The sequence below is a fragment of the Anolis sagrei genome, chromosome 3 (assembly GCF_037176765.1).
Source record: "Anolis sagrei isolate rAnoSag1 chromosome 3, rAnoSag1.mat, whole genome shotgun sequence".
Taxonomy (NCBI): Eukaryota; Metazoa; Chordata; class Lepidosauria; order Squamata; family Dactyloidae; genus Anolis; species Anolis sagrei.
In genome coordinates, this window is record NC_090023.1 from 167,301,209 (window position 1) to 167,322,227 (window position 21,019).

Sequence of the window (21,019 nt, forward strand, 5' to 3'; positions counted from 1 at the left end):
TCAAATGATTGTTATAAAATTAAGTAAGAAGGGAAAATGTTGAGGAACATTGGAAAAAACTGAAGATCTCTATCATCACAGCCTGCGAAGAAACCATTGGATATCAAACCAAGATTGATTTGACAAAAATGACAAAGAGATACAACAGTGAATTGGCAAGAAAAGGAAAGCCTTCCAAACATGGAAGAGAAACATCAACTGCGCTGCTAAGAAACAAATCTATGCTAGTGCAAAAGCTGAGGTCCAAAGAACAATCAGAGAACTCAAGAACATCTGGTGGACAAAGAAGGCTGAAGAAATCCAACACTTGGTAGATATCCATGACACTTAGGGTTGTTTTTAAGCCACAAAGAACCAAGAAACCATGGCACACATGCTCTATGCTCATCAGATGGAACCAAACTTCTGAAGGACAAAAATAATCAATTGCACTGCGTTGGAAAGAGCACTACCAAAACTTCCTGAATCACAGATCCAATGTGGCTGAAGAGGTTCTCTCAACAAACCAGGGATGAGCTTGCAGCACTGTCTAGTTTGGAAGAAGTCAACAATGCCAACAGAAAATTAACAAATCCAGTAGACCTGATGGGATCCCTGCTGAAATCTTTAAGGAGGATGGACCTGAGCTGATACAACAACTCCACCAGCTCATTGAAAAAGTGTGGGTGAATGAGAAAATCCCAGCAGACTTCAAGGATGCCACCATTATCACCCTTTTCAAAAAAGGGGAAAGAACAGACTGTGGAAACTATCAAGGTATCTCCCTTCTAACCTCCGCTGGGAAAATCCTCGCAAGAATCCTTGCAAACCACCTTCTACCCATCTTAGAAGATACCCTCCCAGAATGTCTTCCATCCCTCCAGAGGAACACTGGACATGATCTTCACTGCACAACAGCTCCAAGAAAAATGCAGGGAACAAAATCAATCTCTGTACATGGCATTCATTGACCTTACAAAGGCATTGGACACAGTGATTCACAGTGCTCTCTGGGCCATCCTCCAAAAATTCGGGTGCCTTGACAAATTTGTGAACACTGTGGCTCCTCCACGATGGCAGGATGGCAACAGTCTTGGACAGCCATGGCTCCCAAAGTGACCCACTTAAGGTGGAATCAGGTGTCAAACAGGGATGTGTTAATGCCCCAACCTTATTTTCTATCTTCATCTCTATGAAACTTCATCTTGTTGATGGGAAGCTTCCCACCAGAGTGGAAATGGCAGACTGAAAGCCAAAACCAAGGTTACAACAACATCTGTTATACAACTTCAATATGCTGATGACAATGTTATCTGTGCGCATTCAGAAGACCTAAAAGCCACTCTAAAAGCCACACCTTAGAGGAAGCATACGAGAAGCTCGGCCTCTCATTGAACATAGAGAAAACCAAAGTGCTCTTCCAGCAGGCACCAGCCAATCCCTCTTCAATGCCGGAAATACAGCTTAATGGTGTAACATTAGAAAATGTTGACCATTTTTTCTACTTTGGCAGCCACCTCTCCACAAAATTCAACACTGACACTTTAAAATTCTTTACAGCCAGCGTCCATCGTACCTTAGGGACCGCCTCTCCTTCTCCCATCATCGGAGGTCGAAACGACCAGTCTAACGTGACTTACTCTATATACCGAGTCCTAGAGAAGTGCACTTGGAAAGTACCAGACGCAGGGCTTTTTCTATTTCTGCCCCTGCCTTATGGAATTCCTTGCCACCCTACATGAGAGCCATGCGTGACTTAGGACCTTTTACTCTAGCACTTAAGACCTGGCTTTTCACTAGAGCATTTGATCTCTGTTAATTTTTAATTTCTGTATGTATGTATTTCATCTTTTACAATTTATGGAGTCCACAACATGTGAGTGTGGAGAGGAGAAAACAACAGACCACTTATTACAATGCAGCCTGAGGCCTGAACAATGGAGGACCTTCTTACAGCAACACAGAGGCACTCCAAGTGGCCAGTTTCTTGTCCAAGGACATTTAGTATAATGCCAAGTTTTTAACTTTGTGTTTTTAAATACATTATAACTGTACCCTCAACTTGCTTCTGACACGATCAATAAATAAACATAAAGGCATCAGCATAACCATTTAAAATATCCAAATCTCCCAGCATTAAAAAAAAAGAAATATAAACAGTATTTTAAAAATTCCCAGTTAAAAACCATGCAAACAAATTCAAAGTTAAAAATCATAGCACTCCCTGAAGTGAACTTAAAAACCTTCATTTGTAAAAGCCTGTCTGAATAAAAAAGATTTTAGCCTGCCACCGGAAGGACAGTATGGAGGGGGCCATTCTGGCTTCTCAGTGGGCAGAGAGTCCCAGAGTCAAGGGACAACCACAAAGAAGGCTCGCTGCCTCGTTACCACCAACTGTGCTTGAGATGGAGATGAGACCGAGAGAAGGGCCTCTCCTGAAGATCTCAGGGCCCAGGCAGGTTCGTACAAGGGGATGCGGTTAGCCAAACTACCTGGATCTGAACTGTCTAGGGCTTTAAAGGTCATAACCAGCACTTTGAATTGTACCTGGAAACAGACTGGCAGCCAGTGGAGCTACTTCAACAGGGGGGGTTGTGCGCTCCCTGTAGCCAATCCCAGTTAGCAACCTGGCTGCAGCTCTTTGGGCCAGCTGAAGTTTTCGAGCACTTTTCAGAAGCAGCCCCGCATAGAACGTGTTACAGAAACCCAGACTGGGTGTAACTAAGGCATGTACCACCATGACCAGATCTGGCTTCCCAAGGAACGGGTGCAGTTGGTGCACAAGTTTTAGTTGTGCAAAGGCCCTTCTAACTACTTCTGACACCTGGGTCTCCAGATTCAATGCAGAGTCCAGGAGGACCCACACAGTGTGAACTTGTGTCTTCAGGGGCAGTGTAACCCCAAACGCTGAATCCCTATTCCTTGGTCTGTCTTCCGGCTGACCAGGAGTACCACTGTCTTGTCTGGATTAAGCTTCAATTTGTTTGTCCTCATCCAATCCATACTGATGATAGGTACTGGTTTAGGATCAGGTTAGCTTCTTTGGCATTAGGTGGAAAGAAATAGTAGAGCTAGGTGTCGTCTGCATATAGATGGCACCATACTCCAAAACTCTCCCAGTAGTTTCATGCTTATGTCAAACAGCATGGGAGACAAAATGGAACCCTGAGGAACCCCACAGGTCAAAAGCTGGGAATTTGAACAGAAGTCTGCCAAGACTTTTGGGTACGACACTCCAGGAAGGATCGGAGCCTTTTGTGTACGACACTCCAGGAAGGATCGGAGCTACCGAAAGACAGTGTCTCCCAGTCCCATCCCAGTGAGGATACTATGGTCAGTGGAAGACATCCTCAAACTGCGGCCCTCCAGCTGTTTGTGCCTTCAAATCCCAGAATTCCTGACAATTGAACAAGCTTGTTAGGGCTTCTGGGAGTTGGAGGCCCAAACAGTTGGAGGGCCACAGTTTGAGGATGCCTGGTCAATGGTATCAAAAGCCACTGAGACATCCAGCAGAATCAGCAGGGACACACTCCTTTTGTCTAGCTCTCTTCATAGGTCATCCACCAAGCTGACCAAGCAGTCTCTGTTCTATAACCAGATTGACATGGATCTAGATAATCCGTTTCATCCAGAAATCCCTGGAGTTGGGAGGCCACCACACACTCCAGAACCTTACTCAGAAATGGAAGGTTGGACATTGGCCAATAGTTGTCCATTATAGAGGGGTGCAGGGATGGTTTTTTAATACAGGTCTCACAACTTTTGATTTTTTTCAAGGAAGCACTGACCATCACTTTCACCCATCCTGCCAGTCCCCTTCTGGCCTGTTTAGTCAGCCAGGAAGGGCAAGGATCTAGAATACATGTGGTAGCTCTCACCTCTCCAAAGATCCTGCCAATATCCTCAGGCTGCACCAACTGAAAAGTATCCATCAACATTGCACAAGAAGGAGCCAAAGTTATATCCACTGGAATTGGGTCAATAACAGCATCCAAGTCAGAACGAATCTGGGTGACTTTGTCTGAAAAGTGCCTTACAAATACTTTACAGTGGGCTGCTGAGTAGTCAGGGATTTCTCCTTGAGGACCAATATGAAACAGCCCTTTGACCACTCAAAACAGTTCGGTTGGATGGTTCCTTGCAGATGCAATGGTGCAGCAAAGAACAATTTCTCTGCTGCCTCCATTGAAATGGAGTAGGCATTCAAATACACTCTAGCCCAGTGGTTCTCAACCTTCCTTATGCCGCAACCCCTTAATACAGTTCCTTCATGTTGTGGTGACTCCCAACCATAACATTATTTTCATTGCTACTTCATAACTGTAATATTGCTACTGTTGTGAATCATAATGTAAATATCTGATATGTAGATATTTTCATTCACTGGACCAAATTTGGCACAAATGCCCAATATGCCCTAACTGGTGGGGTTGGGGAGGGATTGATTTTGTCATTTGGGAGTTGTAGTTGCTGGGATTTATAATTAACCTACAATCTTAATTCTAATAAAGTGCTTCTGGGACTTGGTATTGGAGATTTCCTATTCGGGGAAGGCACATCGGAACAGCCAGGTCTTCAAGTTCTTTCTGAAGACTGCCAATGTAGGGGCCTGTCTAAGATCTTTGGGGAGGGTGTTCCAGAGTCGGGGGGCCACCACGGAAAAGGCCCTGTCTCGTGTCCCCACCAAACTCGCTTGCGACGCAGGCGGGATCACGAGCAGGGCCTCTCCAGATGAACGAAGTGAACGCGTGGGTTCGTAGACGGAGATGCGGTCACGCAGGTAGGCTGGTCCCGAACCGTTCAGGGCTTTGTAGGTAAGCACCTGCACCTTAAATTGGGCTCGGGAGATAAACGGCAGCCAGTGGAGCTCCTTGAACAGGAGGGTTGACCTCTCTCTGTAAGGAGCACCAGTTAACATCCTGGCTGCTGCTTGTTGGACCAGTTGGAATTTCCGAGCCGTTTTGAAGGGCAGCCCCACGTAGAGCGCATTACAGTAATCCAACCTAGAGGTGACCAAGGCATGGACCACCCCGGCCAGATCATCTGCTGCTGCACAGAGAACCCTGGTAGGCAGAGCTGAGAGAGATTAACCCCTCCAGTTTCATCCAGCCAGGTCTCTGTGATACAAACCAGGTCAGCATGCTCATCAAGGATCAAGTCCTGGATGGCAGTTGTTTTTCCGTTTACTGACCTGGCATTCAACAGCAGCATTTTCAACCTGGGGGCTTTCACTTTCCTCAGTTTGATTTTCTCCTTAGATGCATATTGCATAGTGAGTGGCCATCAAGGATGACCATGCCTACATTACGGAGCACTGCATCATTCACTGCCACAATATGCAGCACTGCAGATACTACCACAAGTTTTCGCACTTTCTCTCCTATAGGAAGAGGATATATCATGACCGGCAGGACCATACTGTTGTTGCCCTCGTGTCTTTTCCACTCTTCTACAAAGTGTTCCTTTCTATGAGGTTGCAAGTATTAGACAAAGTATGAGCACTTTAATGAACTAAATACTTCTAGATATACTGTCACACTCAGTATGAAACTGCCCCACTCCCAATTACTTTGCCTCCTCCCATCCAACTGCCCATTACCTTCCATTGCTTGCTCTTTGTCCTACAAAGTTCTTTCATTTTGCCACCAATTGGTAGCTCCTTTCCCACAAGTCTTCCTCTCTTCCATACCCACTCTGGCATGCCACCTCATACCATCTCAAATAGCACTGTTGGTGTGTGTGTGTGGGGGGGGGGGGGTTTGAATAGTACTGTTTAAGATACAGTACTATGCCTCTTTAGTGTACATTGCCCTGAATTTACAGCACATTATTGCTGATCCATACATAGAATTTTCATTTCATTGTCTGCTCTTATTATCTAAGAATGTATTGTAGCAGGGGAAGGTTTGTCTGGATGTCCAGCGGCAGAATCATGGGAATGCAAAATTGGAGTATTTACGAAGTGCCTAAATGGACCAACTTTCTAGTCAAGCGATCCAAACCTAAATCTAAATTTAATTGATGTTTTTATTTACCTCTGGTTTATAGCCTACAAGGAAGGAGAGTCTGCCAATCTTCATTGTGGTCTGAAATACCCAGGGTAGACTGAGAGAAGCTTAGTATTCTGGGCAACAAGAGAGTCAAAAAATGAAGCACAAAAGAGAGTTATGAGTGTGTATATTACTGGACTGACAGGACTTTTGTTACCACATGCAGTAACTTGGTTGTTCCACATCTTTTGGCTGACTGTGCTGAGGGGTGGAGTTTGGAGTTGGGGGACCTAGTTACTGGTAGCTGTCATCAGAGTTTCCGTGGATACCTTGGGAAGTATGAATTTCTTTCTTTGGTTCTTTTTTTGCTTAGGCTAGCTGAGGTCCAGGCCCTTCTGACTGACAGGCTTGGAATCATCACAACTTCAACCAGTCTAGTGTTGGCTCAGCTGGCACTTAGCCTGTTTGCTGAGTTAGGGTTGCAGTGTTATCTATGAACACACTGAAGTGGAATTCGAAAAATCTAAATTACATCAACACAGGTCTTCTATTTTCAATGGAAACACTTCTAGCAGAGTTAGCATGGGTATGCAGACTGCCAATTACTGCATCCTCATATACAGGAATGTAGTATTACAAATAGCTTTCTTTCTGCTTGGTGAAATTATGACTGCAAACAATATTTTATGTGCCTTATGACCACTTTCTACACAACACCATTCCTTGGGGGAGGAGGGTCTCTTGTTAAAAATACAAATGAATTTTTCATTAAAACATTCCCAAAGTGTGAAAAAAACTTCACAGCAGTTGGCCATTTTCTGTGACAGGTTATCTCAAAGTGTTGGGACATCCCTGCCTAACTGGAAATGAGAAAATATGCGTAGTTCTTTGCATCTTCAAGTTGTCAGTTCCTTGATCATTCAAAATACCAAGGAGGTCTCATAGAAGCTGGATGATTTTATCCAATGTCATATAAATTCTTTATTTTATTAAAATAAATGTAATACAAAATAGGAATATTGTATTTCAGTACACAAGTCATAAAGAGGCTAATAGTGCTTGATTGCGGTTTTGTTATTGCTGTTCAGAAATATTGCATATTTATTTACATGTTATCATACTACTGACTAAAGTTTAGCTCCTGCATACATTTCTCCACTACTCTTCCCTCAATAACAAATATCCCAGATTGCCCTCCTTCTCAATCTCTTGTGATACTACATTCCAGATACACAGAGACTCAAGGGCAGGAGTAAAATGCTGATAGCAGGTTCAGGTTAGCAATCCTCATATGTCCTTTTGATAATAGACAGGCACAGGTCAGGGACACCTTTTGGTTTAAACTTGAAAATGATTCCCAAAGTATTATTAAATGGTAAAATATCAACATGCACAATATTTCCATATGACACTTTAATTTTGGATAATATACAAAGTATTTTCCCATATTTAAAATGGTTAAATATCAGACTTTTCAGGTACTTGACATTATTTCACAGATATCTGATTAAGAGGCACACAGTTAATCACTGAAAATATTCTGGTATTATCTGAAAACACAAGATAGCTTCCCTGTATATTTTAACCACTGCCTCTAAAGCCTGTTATCTGGAGACTGACTCAGATTTCAGTTTATAAGTAACAGAGAAGATAAACAGGAATCTCTCATTTGTTGACACTTGGAAGGGTAGAGTTTCAACTGTTAACTTGTTATTTCAGCATATTATGCAATAATTTGGCTGAGTAAAAGTAAAAATGGGATACGTTGAGTTAATATTACTAATGGTAATAACTATCAACAGTATTCTCTTAAATTATACGTAACTATAGATACTGAGCACAAAAGTAAGTCCATGAAGTAACCTCTACATCACAATTCCATAGTATTCTATAGGATTTAAGTATTCTATAGGATTTAGATGGCTGGATAAGAGCTAGATGCTTGTTATTTGTTTTTTGATAAGAAAATGTGACAATTTACCCTAGGGAAGACAAAATATGCCTTCCAGATTGCATCTGGCATAGCAAACATTTTCCCTGATGCTTTCTTCCAAAGTCACAACTGTCTATGTTCCAGAACAGCCAAAAAGGACCAAAAGACTTAAATCTGTCTGAAAGACTTTCCAAAATGAATTCTGATACAAACTTAATATACTCTCTAGAGGTCCACAGAGCTACGTCTGCATTTAGGTAGTGATGTATTATACATGCATGTTATGCTTACAGCAAGTTTCTAGGACAATTTATAACACAAGCAGAAATACAAGTGAGGCTGACCAAGGATTCCAAATTTTGGATCAAAGAAAGCTATGTGCCGGGCAAAGACAACACACTCATTTTCCAGACAGCAAATACCAGCAGTGGAATAATCACTGCCAGCTGGTTGGACATCCTCCTTGTTATACCACTTTAGTCTCCCACTGAAAAATAACAGGAAATTGAGGAAGTGAAAATACCTTTTTTCTCCTAGAAATAAAAGACAAATATTAGCACTTCTTCCCTGAATTGTAATAGTAAAGGTAAAGGTTTCCCTGACATTAAGCCTAGTGGTGTCCAACTGAAGGGGGGGGGGGGGAGGTGCTGCACTTCTAAGCCAAAGAGCCGGCGTTGTCCATAGTCACCTCTATGGCCAGCATGACTGCATAAGGACCTGTTACCTTCACGCCAAGGCGGGTACCTATTCATCTACTCACATTTGCATGTTTTCGAACTGTGAGGTTGGCAGAAGCTGGGCCTAACTGCAGGAGCTTGACCCACACCCCGGATTCGAACTGCCGACCTCTCGATCAGCAAGTTCGGCAGCTCAGCAGTTCAACCCCCTGCGCCACCAGGTGGCCACCAGGGAATTGTAATACTTTGTAATAAAATTAAAATGGCTTCTTGGGACTGTAGCACAAAAATGTGATAACTAAAAACAAACCAGGAGAGTTGTTTGCAACAAGCAGTTTTGGGGGGGGGGGGGGGAGAAGCACAGCTGGTTTTAATGCTTCTAATCTGTGGGGAGCTTAAGATCAGTCAACTGCAACTGACAAGACCAGGCAGTTGTTTGTTTTGTTTAAATTGCTATACAAATACTGCAGAGGAACTTAAGCCCTAACTGCAAACGACTTCAGTTTTACTCTGAGTACTGCTATATTTTGGAACTATTCATAGAAACCACCTAAGAATGGAAGCCTAGAAAAAGTAGTGAAATGCTCCACCCATTATAGCCTTTAAATAGTAGGGAAGTCAGCAATGACCAAGAAACTCCCTCCCAGCCACAAGACTAGGGCTTTCTCATTCTGCCAACGAGATTGCTCATCGTAATTGCTACTCCAAAGCCTTATTACAGCATCATTCTTTTCAAAATTTAGTGTTAGAAAATGCTGGATTTTGAATTATAGGGACTTTTTGACTACATGCTTCACCATTTACTGATACAAGATTAACAATTTGAGAAGCCTAGTCATACATATGCTTCCTTACTTTCACCAGTAAAGCATACATAGGATTTCAGCTCAAAGAGTCTACTAAGCATTATTTTCCTAGGATTGCAGACATTTATTTTTGATGAAACAGCTAGGCATCTTCCCCAAAGGTAGTACTTCTATATGACGTGACACTGTCCTGTTCCCATCCCACCCCACCTTTTTAGTGTTAGAAGCTCTAGCTAGAACCCAGTAAGCACCACTGTTACAATAAGATATAGTGAATTCCATTTCAATACTACCAATTTCCACTTATTGGCACCAGCCACTGTAACTGATGTACATCTGTTGCATTTAAATCCCCTTCCATGAGTGACCTCCACTACAACAGGCAGAAATGGTGTTCCTGACACAACTCTTCCTTCCAGATTGCTTGTGCAGGGTGAGAGTATCAGTCAGCTGCATCTCAGTCCATAAGTGGGGATGGGGGGGGGGGGGGGTTATGTCACAGTTCATGCATGTCCCCTAAACTAGGGGCTACAACCACAAATATGTAACAGACATTATTGTTGTTCTGGAACAGCTGTTCCAGGAGCTCCAATTTTATTTGCTTTGAATTAAATGTTGGTTTGCAATCCCAGGCTTGGGATTTTGCAGCAGGGTGGCTTCCTGTTATAGTTTGCAATCATAGGGCAAGCCACCTGTCTATTATAGTTAGGATCCCTGGTCCTGCCCCTCTCTGTTTTTTTGGAGGGAAGGAGCCATTTTTCAGTTAGTCTCACTCTCAGCAAAGGAAGTCAATGCAGAGGATATATACAGACGTTCTCCTGTGCAAAGGCTTCGTCCCTTAAGACTTTCCGGGGGAGAACAGTCTTGAGAGCCTCTGAAGATTCCCAAAGGTTCTGGGGAAACAGCCTTACAGCCCTGAGGAATTCCGGAGAGAATAACAGCTCTAACCATCAAAGCAGCTAAGTGATTACAGGCCTGTTGGTACGTCTACTCGGTTCTGAGACGCAGTTCAGCCAGTAGTGGATTCAAATCAGTCAGGTTTAGGTTCACAGTAGCCTGGGAGGAGCTAGAAAGGGGAATTTTCCTTTGAACAAGATTTTTGAAGATAGTGCCTGTTCCCTGTGAACAAGATTGCAAGAGCTAAGAGACTGTTAAGAAAACTTTACAATTCCTGTTTGTTCATCAATAAAAGACTGTTATATTTAAGCTCAAGCCTCATAAAGACTGTTTAATAAGGGAAAATTTTCTAAAGGCTTCTTTTCGGGGGCCCTGGCTTCCCGCTGGATCCAAGCCATACATCCTCTCTTAAAGGCACTTCATTTCAGGTCCAGCGGCGACAGAACAATTGTGTCACACATTTGTAACTGGCACAAAGAATTGTAGCCTGCAGTATTTAATAATATTGTCTTTTCCTGCTGGGATTACTACGCATCATGAAGCAACATATGTGACATGGTGATATTTTCTGCGACAATTTCTCGCCATCTTATTTATGGTTTCTGTGTAATTACAGGATGAGCACTTCATCATCAAAACAACTGTGACAATACTCGTTAGAATCATAAAATCATAGAGTTGGAAGAGACCTCATGGGCCATCCAGTCCAACCCCCTGCCAAGAAGCAGGAAAATTGCATTCAAAGCACCCCTGACAGATGGCCATCCAGCCTCTGTTTAAAAGCTTCCAAAGAAGGCGCCTCCACCACACTCCGGGGCAGAGAGTTCCACTGCTGAATGGCTCTCACAGTCAGAAAGTTCCTCCTAATGTTCAGATGGAATCTCCTTTCTTGTAGTTTGAAGCCATTGTTCCACGTCCTAAACTCCAGGGCAGCAGAAAACAAGCTTGCTCCCTCCTCCCTATGACGTCCTCTCACATACTTGCACATGGCTATCATATCTCCTCTCAGCCTTCTCTTCTTCAGGCTAAACATGCCCAGCTCTTTAATAATATCTGGCTTTAATCCTATATGCACTTCCAAGGAATAAGCTTCAGTAAATATGATGAACCGGGGGACACCAGTCCACCCCCGTGGGGTTCCTCAGGGTTCAATACTGTCCCCAATGTTGTTTAACATCTACATGAAGCCGTTGGGGGGGATCATCTGGAGTTTCGGAGTGCGGTGTCATCTGTACACAGATGACATCCAACTCTGTCACTCCTTCCCACCCTCTACTAAGGAGGCTGTTCAGGTCCTGAACCATTTCTTGGCCTCTGTGACGATCTGGATGAGGGCTAACAAATTGAAATTGAATCCAGACAAGACAGAGGCACTCCTGGTCAGTCGCAAGACCGAACAGGGCATAGAGTTACAGCCCGTGTTGGATGGGGTTACACTCCCCTGAAGACGCAGGTTCGCAGCTTGAGAGTGATCCTGGACTCATCGCTAAAACTGGAACCCCAGGTTTCGGCAGTGACCAGGGGAGCATTTGCACAGTTAAAACTTGTGCGACAGCTGTGCCCGTACCTTGGGAAGTCTGACTTGGCCACGGTATTCCACGCTCTGGTTACATCCCGTATAGACTACTGCAGCGTGCTCTGCGTGGGGTTGCCTTTGAAGACAGTCTGGAAGCTTCAACTAGTCCAACGTACGGCAGCCAGGCTGCTAACAGGTGTGGCTCTCAGGGACCATACAACCCCCCCTGTTGCGCCAGTTCCACTGGCTGCCTGTATCCTACTGGGGCCCAATTCAAAGTGCTGGCTTTGGCCTATAAAGCCCTACACGGTTCTGGCCCAACTTACCTGTCCGAACGCATCTCCCCTTACGAACCATCAAGGACTTTAAGATCGTCTGGGGAGGCCCTGCTCTCGGTCCCGCCTTCATCACAAGTACGTCTGGTGGGGACGAGAGACAGGGCCTTCTCAGTGGTGGCCACCCAGCTATGGAACACCCTTCCTAGGCAGATCAGATCGGCTCCCTCCCTCTTAACATTCCAGAGGCAAGTTAAAACATGATTGTTTGAGCAAGCTTTTACAAATGCAGCATAGCTAATATATAGGAAACCGAATGACTTGACGATGGAACTGGACAATGCTTGATAATAAGGAGACGCTAATGATGTTGCTTTTATTGCTCTTGTTACGTTTATACTGTTGTTATTGTTTTAATCTGTATCATGATTCTGTGTGTACTGATTTGTTGGAAACCGCCTTGAATCCCAGATTGGCTGAGAAAGGCGGTATACAAACACAATAAATAGATAAATAAACAAACATGTAAATGGAAATCATGCAGCCCCATGTTGTTGGATTTCAACTCCAAGCATTCCTCACCATTGGCTACACTGACTAGAGCTGTTGACACTTATAATTGACAACATCTGGAATGATGCATGAGTCCTACCCCCACTTAGGAAGATGAACAGAAGTGCATTTTCCTTTCCCATTTCTACAGTAATACATACCACTGCATTTCCCTCCAATCTTCAGCTTTTTAAACCCATGGGTTTTTGGAAGTAGCGTGCCCATGAACTCCAAATCTCTTCTATGTGTTTTAAACAACTATGAATGAATGCACACTTAACCATGCTTACGTTCCATTCATCTATTTAATTGGAGCAGGAGGTTGCACTACATACTATGGGGTGGAATTTTAGAAGTTCCATGATTAAACTGATCTTCTTGAATCAAGATCCCTTTCATATCTTTGGGTTTTTTTTTAAGTTACTTGTAGAGTACAACTATTGAATGACCAATTAATAAAGGGGGAACATTCCTTCTTTTCAACTCTACTTTAGGTCAGAATCAACATAGAATGTTTTGTTATTAAAAACTGATTGCTTCATAAAAATGTAGCAAATATGTTTCCACTGAAGTGTTGGCAGTCCAAAATCCCAACATAGCATCAAAATGGGAAAATCATTGACAAAAAAAGTATTTCATATGAAAGACAAAGAGCCACACAAGGCAAGCTCTGGAAACAAGAAAATGATTCTGGTTGCAGTGGACCAAGCATCAGCTATAAAATAACTGTTGTTTTCTTTTAATTGTAATTGCTGAGGAAAACTTCTTCAATACTTTGTAATAAATAGCCCTTGGGACCTATATGAGCAATCTGGAAGCCAAGGAAGGACTGTGAGATGTTGAAAGCCAAGCATTTTATAAAAGCACTGTCCCACAAAATATAAAGAACATACAAATGTAGTAGTAACATACATCACACAGAAAGCTGGCCCAAGGGAGCCTTTAAAAACACAAATTCCATTTAAATCTTATACTTATATTCATATTACTGTCCAAGGAAATCCTGATTCTGCTTCTCCCCCTCAGCCCTTAGAAAAACACTGGCACCCCAACATGCTATTTGACTCCATAAAATCGTGGGCATGGATTCCACAAGAGAGGGATTTCCAGTTTGCCAGCAACTGCTGTTGAAGGTATGACATAAAAAAAACAAAAAAAAAAACAACCCCTACCCACTCGATTTGCCAGACGACAGGCCAGGTTTTGCAATTGGAGCAATAAAGCCATAGAACCGAGAGGTGCAAAACAAAGCTCATTTCTTTTTTGCCAGAAGAAAAAAAAAATAACGCCCAAATCAATGCCTCTTTTATCTTGTTTCCCCCATCACACATACTAGTCACGCACGCACTCCCCACATTAATATTAAGCAAACCGACAGCAGGAGCGTGTGTGGTTGTGCGTGAGAGAAAAGAAATCACACAGCCCTTCTTTTCATCTGCATATTCCCAGCAGTTGGCGGCCAGGGAAGGCTATCCTCGGATTCATTTCTCTACGTTTCACGATCCACGTCAACCTGGTTGCACATACACTACAGATGAAGGCACACACACACAAGAGCAAAACAGGAGGGGAGGGGAGGGGGGGGCATGGAGAAAACCCAGGCAAGCAGGCGCTTCCCTTTCTCCACAGAGGAGCCAGGAGGGAAGGGGTGGGGAGGAGGATGGAGGGGAGGCCCCCTCCTTCTGCTAGCCCACCAGATCCCCTTTCCTTCCCTCTTTCTCTGGGGCCTAGGAAAGGGGGGCCTTAGAGCGGATGTGTCACGCTCAAACTCCCCGTCGCCCTTTTTCCCGCCCTCCCTCCCTCCCCCCCCCCCACAAGGGAGGGGTGCTCTGTTACTACTCAGCCCTTCCCCCCTCGCCATGCATATCATCGATATTTGGGGTGGGGGAGGGGTGTCTTCCTTCCACCCCTTCCAGCCGCAGCCCTCTGAAAAGGGGCCTCCTCTACGCTTAAGGTAAAGAAAACCCAAGAGAAACGCCACCAAGCAAGAAGACGAGCGGCCTCTTCCTTACCGACAACTCGGGGCTGAGGGAGTCCCGGTGGGAGACGGTGCGGATGACCCCGGCCCTCCAGCGGCCCTTCTGCGGCGGCGGCTCTTCGCCTAGGCCCAGGCACAAGAAGCGCTTCCCCACCAGCTCCGGCCGCGACTCCACCGCCGCCATGGCGGCGAAGCGAAGACCCACCGACTGACTGATCGACCAGCCAAACAACCGCCTCCTCCCCCTCCCCCTCTCCCTGTCTCTACGGGTCGCTCATGCCCAGAGAGGCGCCTCTCCTCGGCCGCCAGAAAAGGGGGAGGCAGGGCGGGGGCAGGGCGGCTCGGCCGCTCTCTGCCTGGGCCTCCTGCTCGCCTCAGCCGCGCGCGCGGCCGACTGTTGGTGCGTCGCTGTTGCTGCTGCTGTTTCGGCCGGGCCGCCGCCGCCGCGAGCAGCCTGACACAAACACAGGGAGGGAGGGAGGGAGGGAGGGAGGGAGGGAAGGGGGGAGGGGGGAAGGAGAGGAGGAGGCGCGCGGCTGCTGCTGCGGAAGCCCCGCCCACGCCGCCCCCGCGCGCCCACTGCCATGGAGACCGGCACAACGCGCCATCCGCTCCCTTCGCCAGACACAAACGCGAGGGGCGGGGGGGGGAGGGAAAGCGTCGCTCTGTGGCATTTCTCCCACAGAACAGGAGGAGGGATGAATGGCTGGAAAACTTGGCAGTGACGAGGCACACACCGTTCGCTTCAAAAAGGGCCCAAAGACGTCCCCCCCGCCCCGAACAAGCAATGAAGCAGAGCATTCGCCTCTCCTCCCTATTCATGATGAGGGAGGCAAAGACCCCAACGTCTCCCTCTTCCTCAGATAATAGCCAAGCCTGTCGTGGCTTCTCTTTCCCCCTGAGGAGACCCGGGCGGGGGTGGGGGCGGCGCGGGCCCGCTCCCATCATTCCTCGCGCGCCTTGGGCCCCTCTGGCGCCACTGGGAAGGAGCAGCTGGGAGGCCGTGGATATTCTGGGACGGGGAAAAAGGATGTGGGCGCAACAAGTGGGGGTCCTCTTCCCCCCTGGAGGGAGGGAAGGAGGGAGGGAGAGGCGGCCAGGCCTAGGCGAGGAGGCCGGGCGGTGATTGGGCCTGGCTGGCTGGCTCTTTTTCCTTGTTGCTCCTTTTTCCTTGTTGCTTCCTTCCTCCGAGGAAGGAAAAGAGCAAGCCCCTCCCGCAATCCCACCCGCAGAGCCTTTTCTCAGCTGCCTCTCTTCGCTCCCTGTTCCAGACACGGCCTGCCCCTATGTTACAGGCTTCCAGAGCTGGCTCTGGATTTGTTTTTTCCTTCTCTGCTGTCTTTTCATCTCCCCCCCCCCTCCCCTCCGCTTCCAATCTCTGCAGGATGACTCACAGTGGCTGAGGTCACTCCACTCTTGCTGAATGAAACACCCACCCAGGGAAAAATAAACCTATCCCCTGTAATATTTGTGCGAGGGAACGCAGCCTCCTCGCCATGGTTACTGAGCCCCCGCCCCCGCTTCAGTTGGAAGGGCTGCAAGGGGAAAGCGAACAGGAGAATGGGACTGGTTGTTTGGAAAAAGCCTAAGGAACCGGAGAAGTTCTACCCTGACAAGTTGTTCTCCTTCTCTGTTCCAGGTACACAACCGCCGCCACCGTGCCAGGCCTGCCTTTGCTCAGTCTTGGCAAGGGATGTCTTCCTGAGGGTATGGAGTGCCAGTGCTGGCACACGTCCGCCTGAACAGTGAGTGTGGCTTCAAAAGCAAAGGGCCAAGGCTGTCCCTAGAATCATAGAGTTGGAAGAGACCTCATGGGCCATCCAGTCCAACCCCCTGCCAAGAAGCAGGAACACTGCATTCAAAGCACCCCTGACAGATGGCCATCTAGCCTCTGTTTAAAAGCTTCCAAAGAAGGAGCTTCCGCCACACTCAGGGACAGAGAGTTCCACTGCTGAACGGCTCTCACAGTCAGGAAGCTCTTCCTAATGTTCAGATGGAATCTCCTTTCATGTAGTTTGAAGCCATTGTTCTGCGTCCTAGTCTCCAGGGAAGCAGAAAACAAAATTGCTCCCTCCTCCCTGTGACTTTCTCTCACATATTTATACATGGCCATCATATCTCCTCTCAGCCTTCTCTTCTTCAGGCTAAACATGCCCAGCTCCTTAAGCCGCTCCTCATAGGGCTTGTTCTCCAGACCCTTGATCATTTTAGTTGCCCTCCTCTGGACACATTCCAGCTTGTCAATATCTCTCTTCAATTATGGTGCCCAGAATTGGACACAATATTCCAGGTGTGGTTTAACCAAGGCAAAATACAGAATGGGTAGCATTACTTCCCTAGATCTAGACACTATGCTCCTATTGATGCAGGCCAAATCTCATTGGCTTTTTTTGCCGCCACATCACATTGTTGGCTCATGTTTAACTTGTTGTCCATGAGGACAAGATCTTTTTCACACATACTGCTCTCGAGCCAGGCATTGTCCCCCATTCTGTATCTTTGCATTTTGTTTTTTCTGCCTAAGTGGAGTATCTTGCATTTGTCACTGTTGAACTTCATTTTGTTAGTTTTGGCCCATCTCTCTAATCTGTCAGGATCGTTTTGAATCCTGCTCCTGTCCTCTGGAGTATTGGCTATCCCTCCCAATTTGGTGTTGTCTGCAAACTTGATGATCCTGCCTTCTAACCCTTCATCCAAGTCATTAATAAAAATGTTGAACAGGACCGGGCCCAGGACAGAAACCTGCGGAACTCCACTTGTCACTTCTTTCCAGGATGAAGAGGAAGCATTGGTGAGCACCCTCTGTGTTCGTCCATTTAACCAATTACAGATCCACCTCACCGTAGTTTTGCCTAGCCCACATTGAACTAGTTTGTTTGACAGAAGGTCATGAGGGACCTTGTCGAAATCCAGGTACACTACATCCACGGCATTCCCCACATCTACCCAGCTTGTAACTCTATGTCTCTATGGGTCCTTCCATTCTGCCATTTATCTCAGGATCGGATCCCAGATTATCTGCTTTAAATTTGAATATATGAGGCCCTTTCCACTCATCCTACATTTTCTGCTGTAAAACTGGAATATTTGGCAATGTGGACTCAGATAACCCTGTTCAAAGAAGATATTGTGGGATTTTCTGCCTTGATATTATGGGTTATGTGGCTGTGTGGAAGGACCCTGAGTTCCCACTGCCAATTAACCTGGGATCAATAGATAATCTGAGCTCCAATCATGGGATAAAATTGGATCAGGAAAGGAAACCAGGTTTATGGCAGTTGTTGCTGAGTGGGCTCTGTGTGGGCAGGCCCTTTGGAAGCCTCAACATGGTACCAAGATCTTAAACCACCCATCACTTGGAAAATTTCCCCCACCAAAAAAGTTCCAGAAAGCAAACCTTGAAATCTTTTTGGTCATTTTATATAAGGGACACCATTTTACTACACCAGGGGTCCTCAAACTAAGGGTCTGGGGCCGGATACGGCCCTCCAAGCTCGTTTACCCGGCCCTTGCTCAAGGTCAACCTAAGTCAGAAACAACTTGAAAGCACACAACAACAACAATCCTATCTCATCAGCCAAAATCAGACCCACACTTCCCATTGAAATACTAATAAGTTTATATTTGTTAAAATTGTTATTCAGGTTAATTGTATTGTTTTTAAGTGTTTTTAGCACTACAAATAAGATATATGCAGTGTGCATAGAAATTCATTCATGCTTTTTTTCAAATTCTAATCCGGCCCTCCAACAGTTTGAGGAACTGTGACCTGGCCCTCTTTTGAAAAAGTTTGAGGACCCCTGTACTACACCATTATATACAATGAGGTTTGAGCACTCATGGATTTTGGTATCTACGGGAGTCCTGGAACCAAACCCCAGTGAATACCAAGGGCCCATTGGAATCAATACCATTGCAGAAATACTTTGCATCACTGCACTGTTTGACTTGCCCTTTTCTTTTTATAATCTGGGTAATAATAATAATAATGTTTTTTTCTTACCCGCCTTTCCTCATGAATCAAGACAGGTTAAACCATAAATAAAACACAAACATTGTAAAATTCTATAATATACATATTTCTATAAAAGATACATATTAAAGGTATTTCTAGAAAATAAATATTAAAATACACAGAACAGAGATTAAACACAAGGCAGAAGTTTAAAATTCATTTTTAAAACTGGTAGTTAGGACTGTCATGTGGCAACCCAGAGATCTGCTTTATCCCTTCCAAGCTATAGCAATGAAGTAGAAAACTGGGGTCCCTTCTACACAGCTATATCTAATCCACATTATTTGCTTTGAACTGGATTATATGGCAGTGTAGAAGGGTCCTGAAGCTGAATCTACACTGCCATTACACCCAGGTCCCTTCCACACAGCCGAATAAAATCCCACATTATGGCAGTGTGGACTTAGATGACCCAGTCCAAAGCAGATATTTCTGCCTTGATATTCTGGATATGGGTTATCCCAGAAAGCCCATATGTGCACCACCACAATGGGGACTGCATGTTCGTGGGTTCCTAAATCAAACATTTCCAGACCAGTGGATTGGAAGGGATGACCCAATTCCCTGGCCACATTATTCATCAGGTATCACTCCCCTGGACTTCTTTCTGTGGGGTTATATCAAAGACACCATGTATCTAACAATGATACGGGACATCACTGACCTTAAGCAAAAGATCACTGATGCCATTGCCACCATTTATGAGGCTATGCTACAGCGAACATGGCAAGAAAGCGAAAACCGTCTTGATGTCCATGTAATTAATGGGCCCCTTCTACACTGCCATATAATCCAGTTCAAAGCAGGTAATCTGGATTTTATGTGGCTGTGTATTAGGGGGCATAGAGGTATATCAAGCGAGGTACAAAACACTTCAATGCCTATTTCTCATTCTGTGTTAATTTCCAAATATTTGTCTTTTCATTTGCTTTCATAACAATTTTTAAATGGTAAAGAGACTTCATGGCCCGTAGCCAGGATTTTGTTTCGGGGGGATGGGGGTGGGGGGCTGAGCTTGTTTCGGGGGGGGGGGGGGCTGAGTCTGAGTGAAAGAGGGTCTACCCTAGCAAATCTTTTGTATTGTTACCCCAATACCCCCATGCATATGAGATATATTGAGTATGGTGATCAGATCATGATATGAATAAACACAACAGTTTAAATAATGCACCAGTAAGGCCTTTTCGCGAACCACCATGAGAATTTCGGGGGGGGGGGGCTGAAGCCCCTCAAGCCCCCCCCCCCCCCCGCTACATGTCTGCCCTGTATAGCTACTTCTTCCATTGCTGCCCCTTAAATGCAGCCTCTGCCTACCCCCCCCCCCCCCCCCGAACTCTACCATTTCTATGTTGTTGGAGAGCAGCGGAATCAGTGATGAGCTGCCCAGCTATTTTCTGGACATGTTGCAAGAAATATCTGTAGAGATCACTAGGGATCTCTGGAGGTCTCTGCAGATTGTGCCCCGCTGATCTCTTCTTCTCTGACAAGGAAGTGGTTGTGTCTTTGGGAAGGAGTTCCACCTCTTACAAGGTGAGTAGGGAGAGATTTGATTGTATAAATCAAACTAAGGCCCGGGGACCAGATAGGACCCTCCAAGGTCATTTACCCTGCCCTTGCTCAGGGCCAACCTTAGTCTGAAATGACTAGAAAGCACACAACAACAACAATCTTATCTCATCAGCCAAAAGAAGGCCCACACTTCCCATTGAAATACTAATAAGGTTATACTTGTTAAAATTGTTCTTCATTTTAATTATTGTATTGTTTTAAGTATTTTTTGCACTACAAATAAGATATGTGCACTGTGCATAAGAATTCATTCTTTTCTTTTTTTCAAATTATAATCCGGCCCTCCAACAGTTTCAGGGACTGTACCTGGTCCTCTGTTTAAAAAGTTTGAGGACCCCTGGTATAAATGAACAGAACTGCAGCTAGTGAAACTTCAATAGATGTGGTTTCTGAATTTCAGGCCGGATCTAGTCAGGCCCTTGTCTGAGACGCATCCGCATTTTAAAAAATGCAGATGTTTCTTGTCCATACACACCCCAGAAAGCGCATGGAGCCCCTCCCCCAAGCTCCCAGACACCTTAAAAAACAAAGAAAAACTTACGTGCCCTCCATTTGAAGGCCCAGCCGGGGGGGGGGGGGTGGACAATTTTCCTCCCCCCCCCCCCCCCCACCGCTCTCCTAGCGTGTAATTTCTATGTGCCAGGAGAGCCTGCCGGGGCGTCAAATGGAGGGCACGTAAGATTTTTTAGTTTTTTAAGGGATCTAGGGGCTTGGGGGGAGGGGATTGGGTATTCCCACAGTTTACCAGACAGCTGTGGGAATGGTATCTGGACTGGACTCCAGACACCAAAAATAGTGCATTTATCCTGTGCCTTCCAGGAAGGCACGGAAT

At 45.5% G+C, this 21,019-nt stretch overlaps 1 protein-coding gene across 2 annotated transcripts in view; it reads right to left on the minus strand.

Annotated features, from left to right (window-relative positions):
* JMJD1C (jumonji domain containing 1C) overlaps positions 1-21,019 on the minus strand; it is a 214,613-nt gene that overhangs the window by 174,001 nt on the left and 19,593 nt on the right. The window contains exon 1 of one of the 2 annotated variants that reach the window (XM_060768928.2): positions 14,638-15,063. The exons of the other annotated variant lie outside the window; for it this stretch is intronic. Coding sequence (XP_060624911.2) covers positions 14,638-14,787 — 150 coding nt within the window. The 5' untranslated portion in view covers positions 14,788-15,063. Of the gene's footprint in view, positions 1-14,637; positions 15,064-21,019 lie in introns of those variants that run through there. 2 annotated transcript variants of the gene reach the window in all.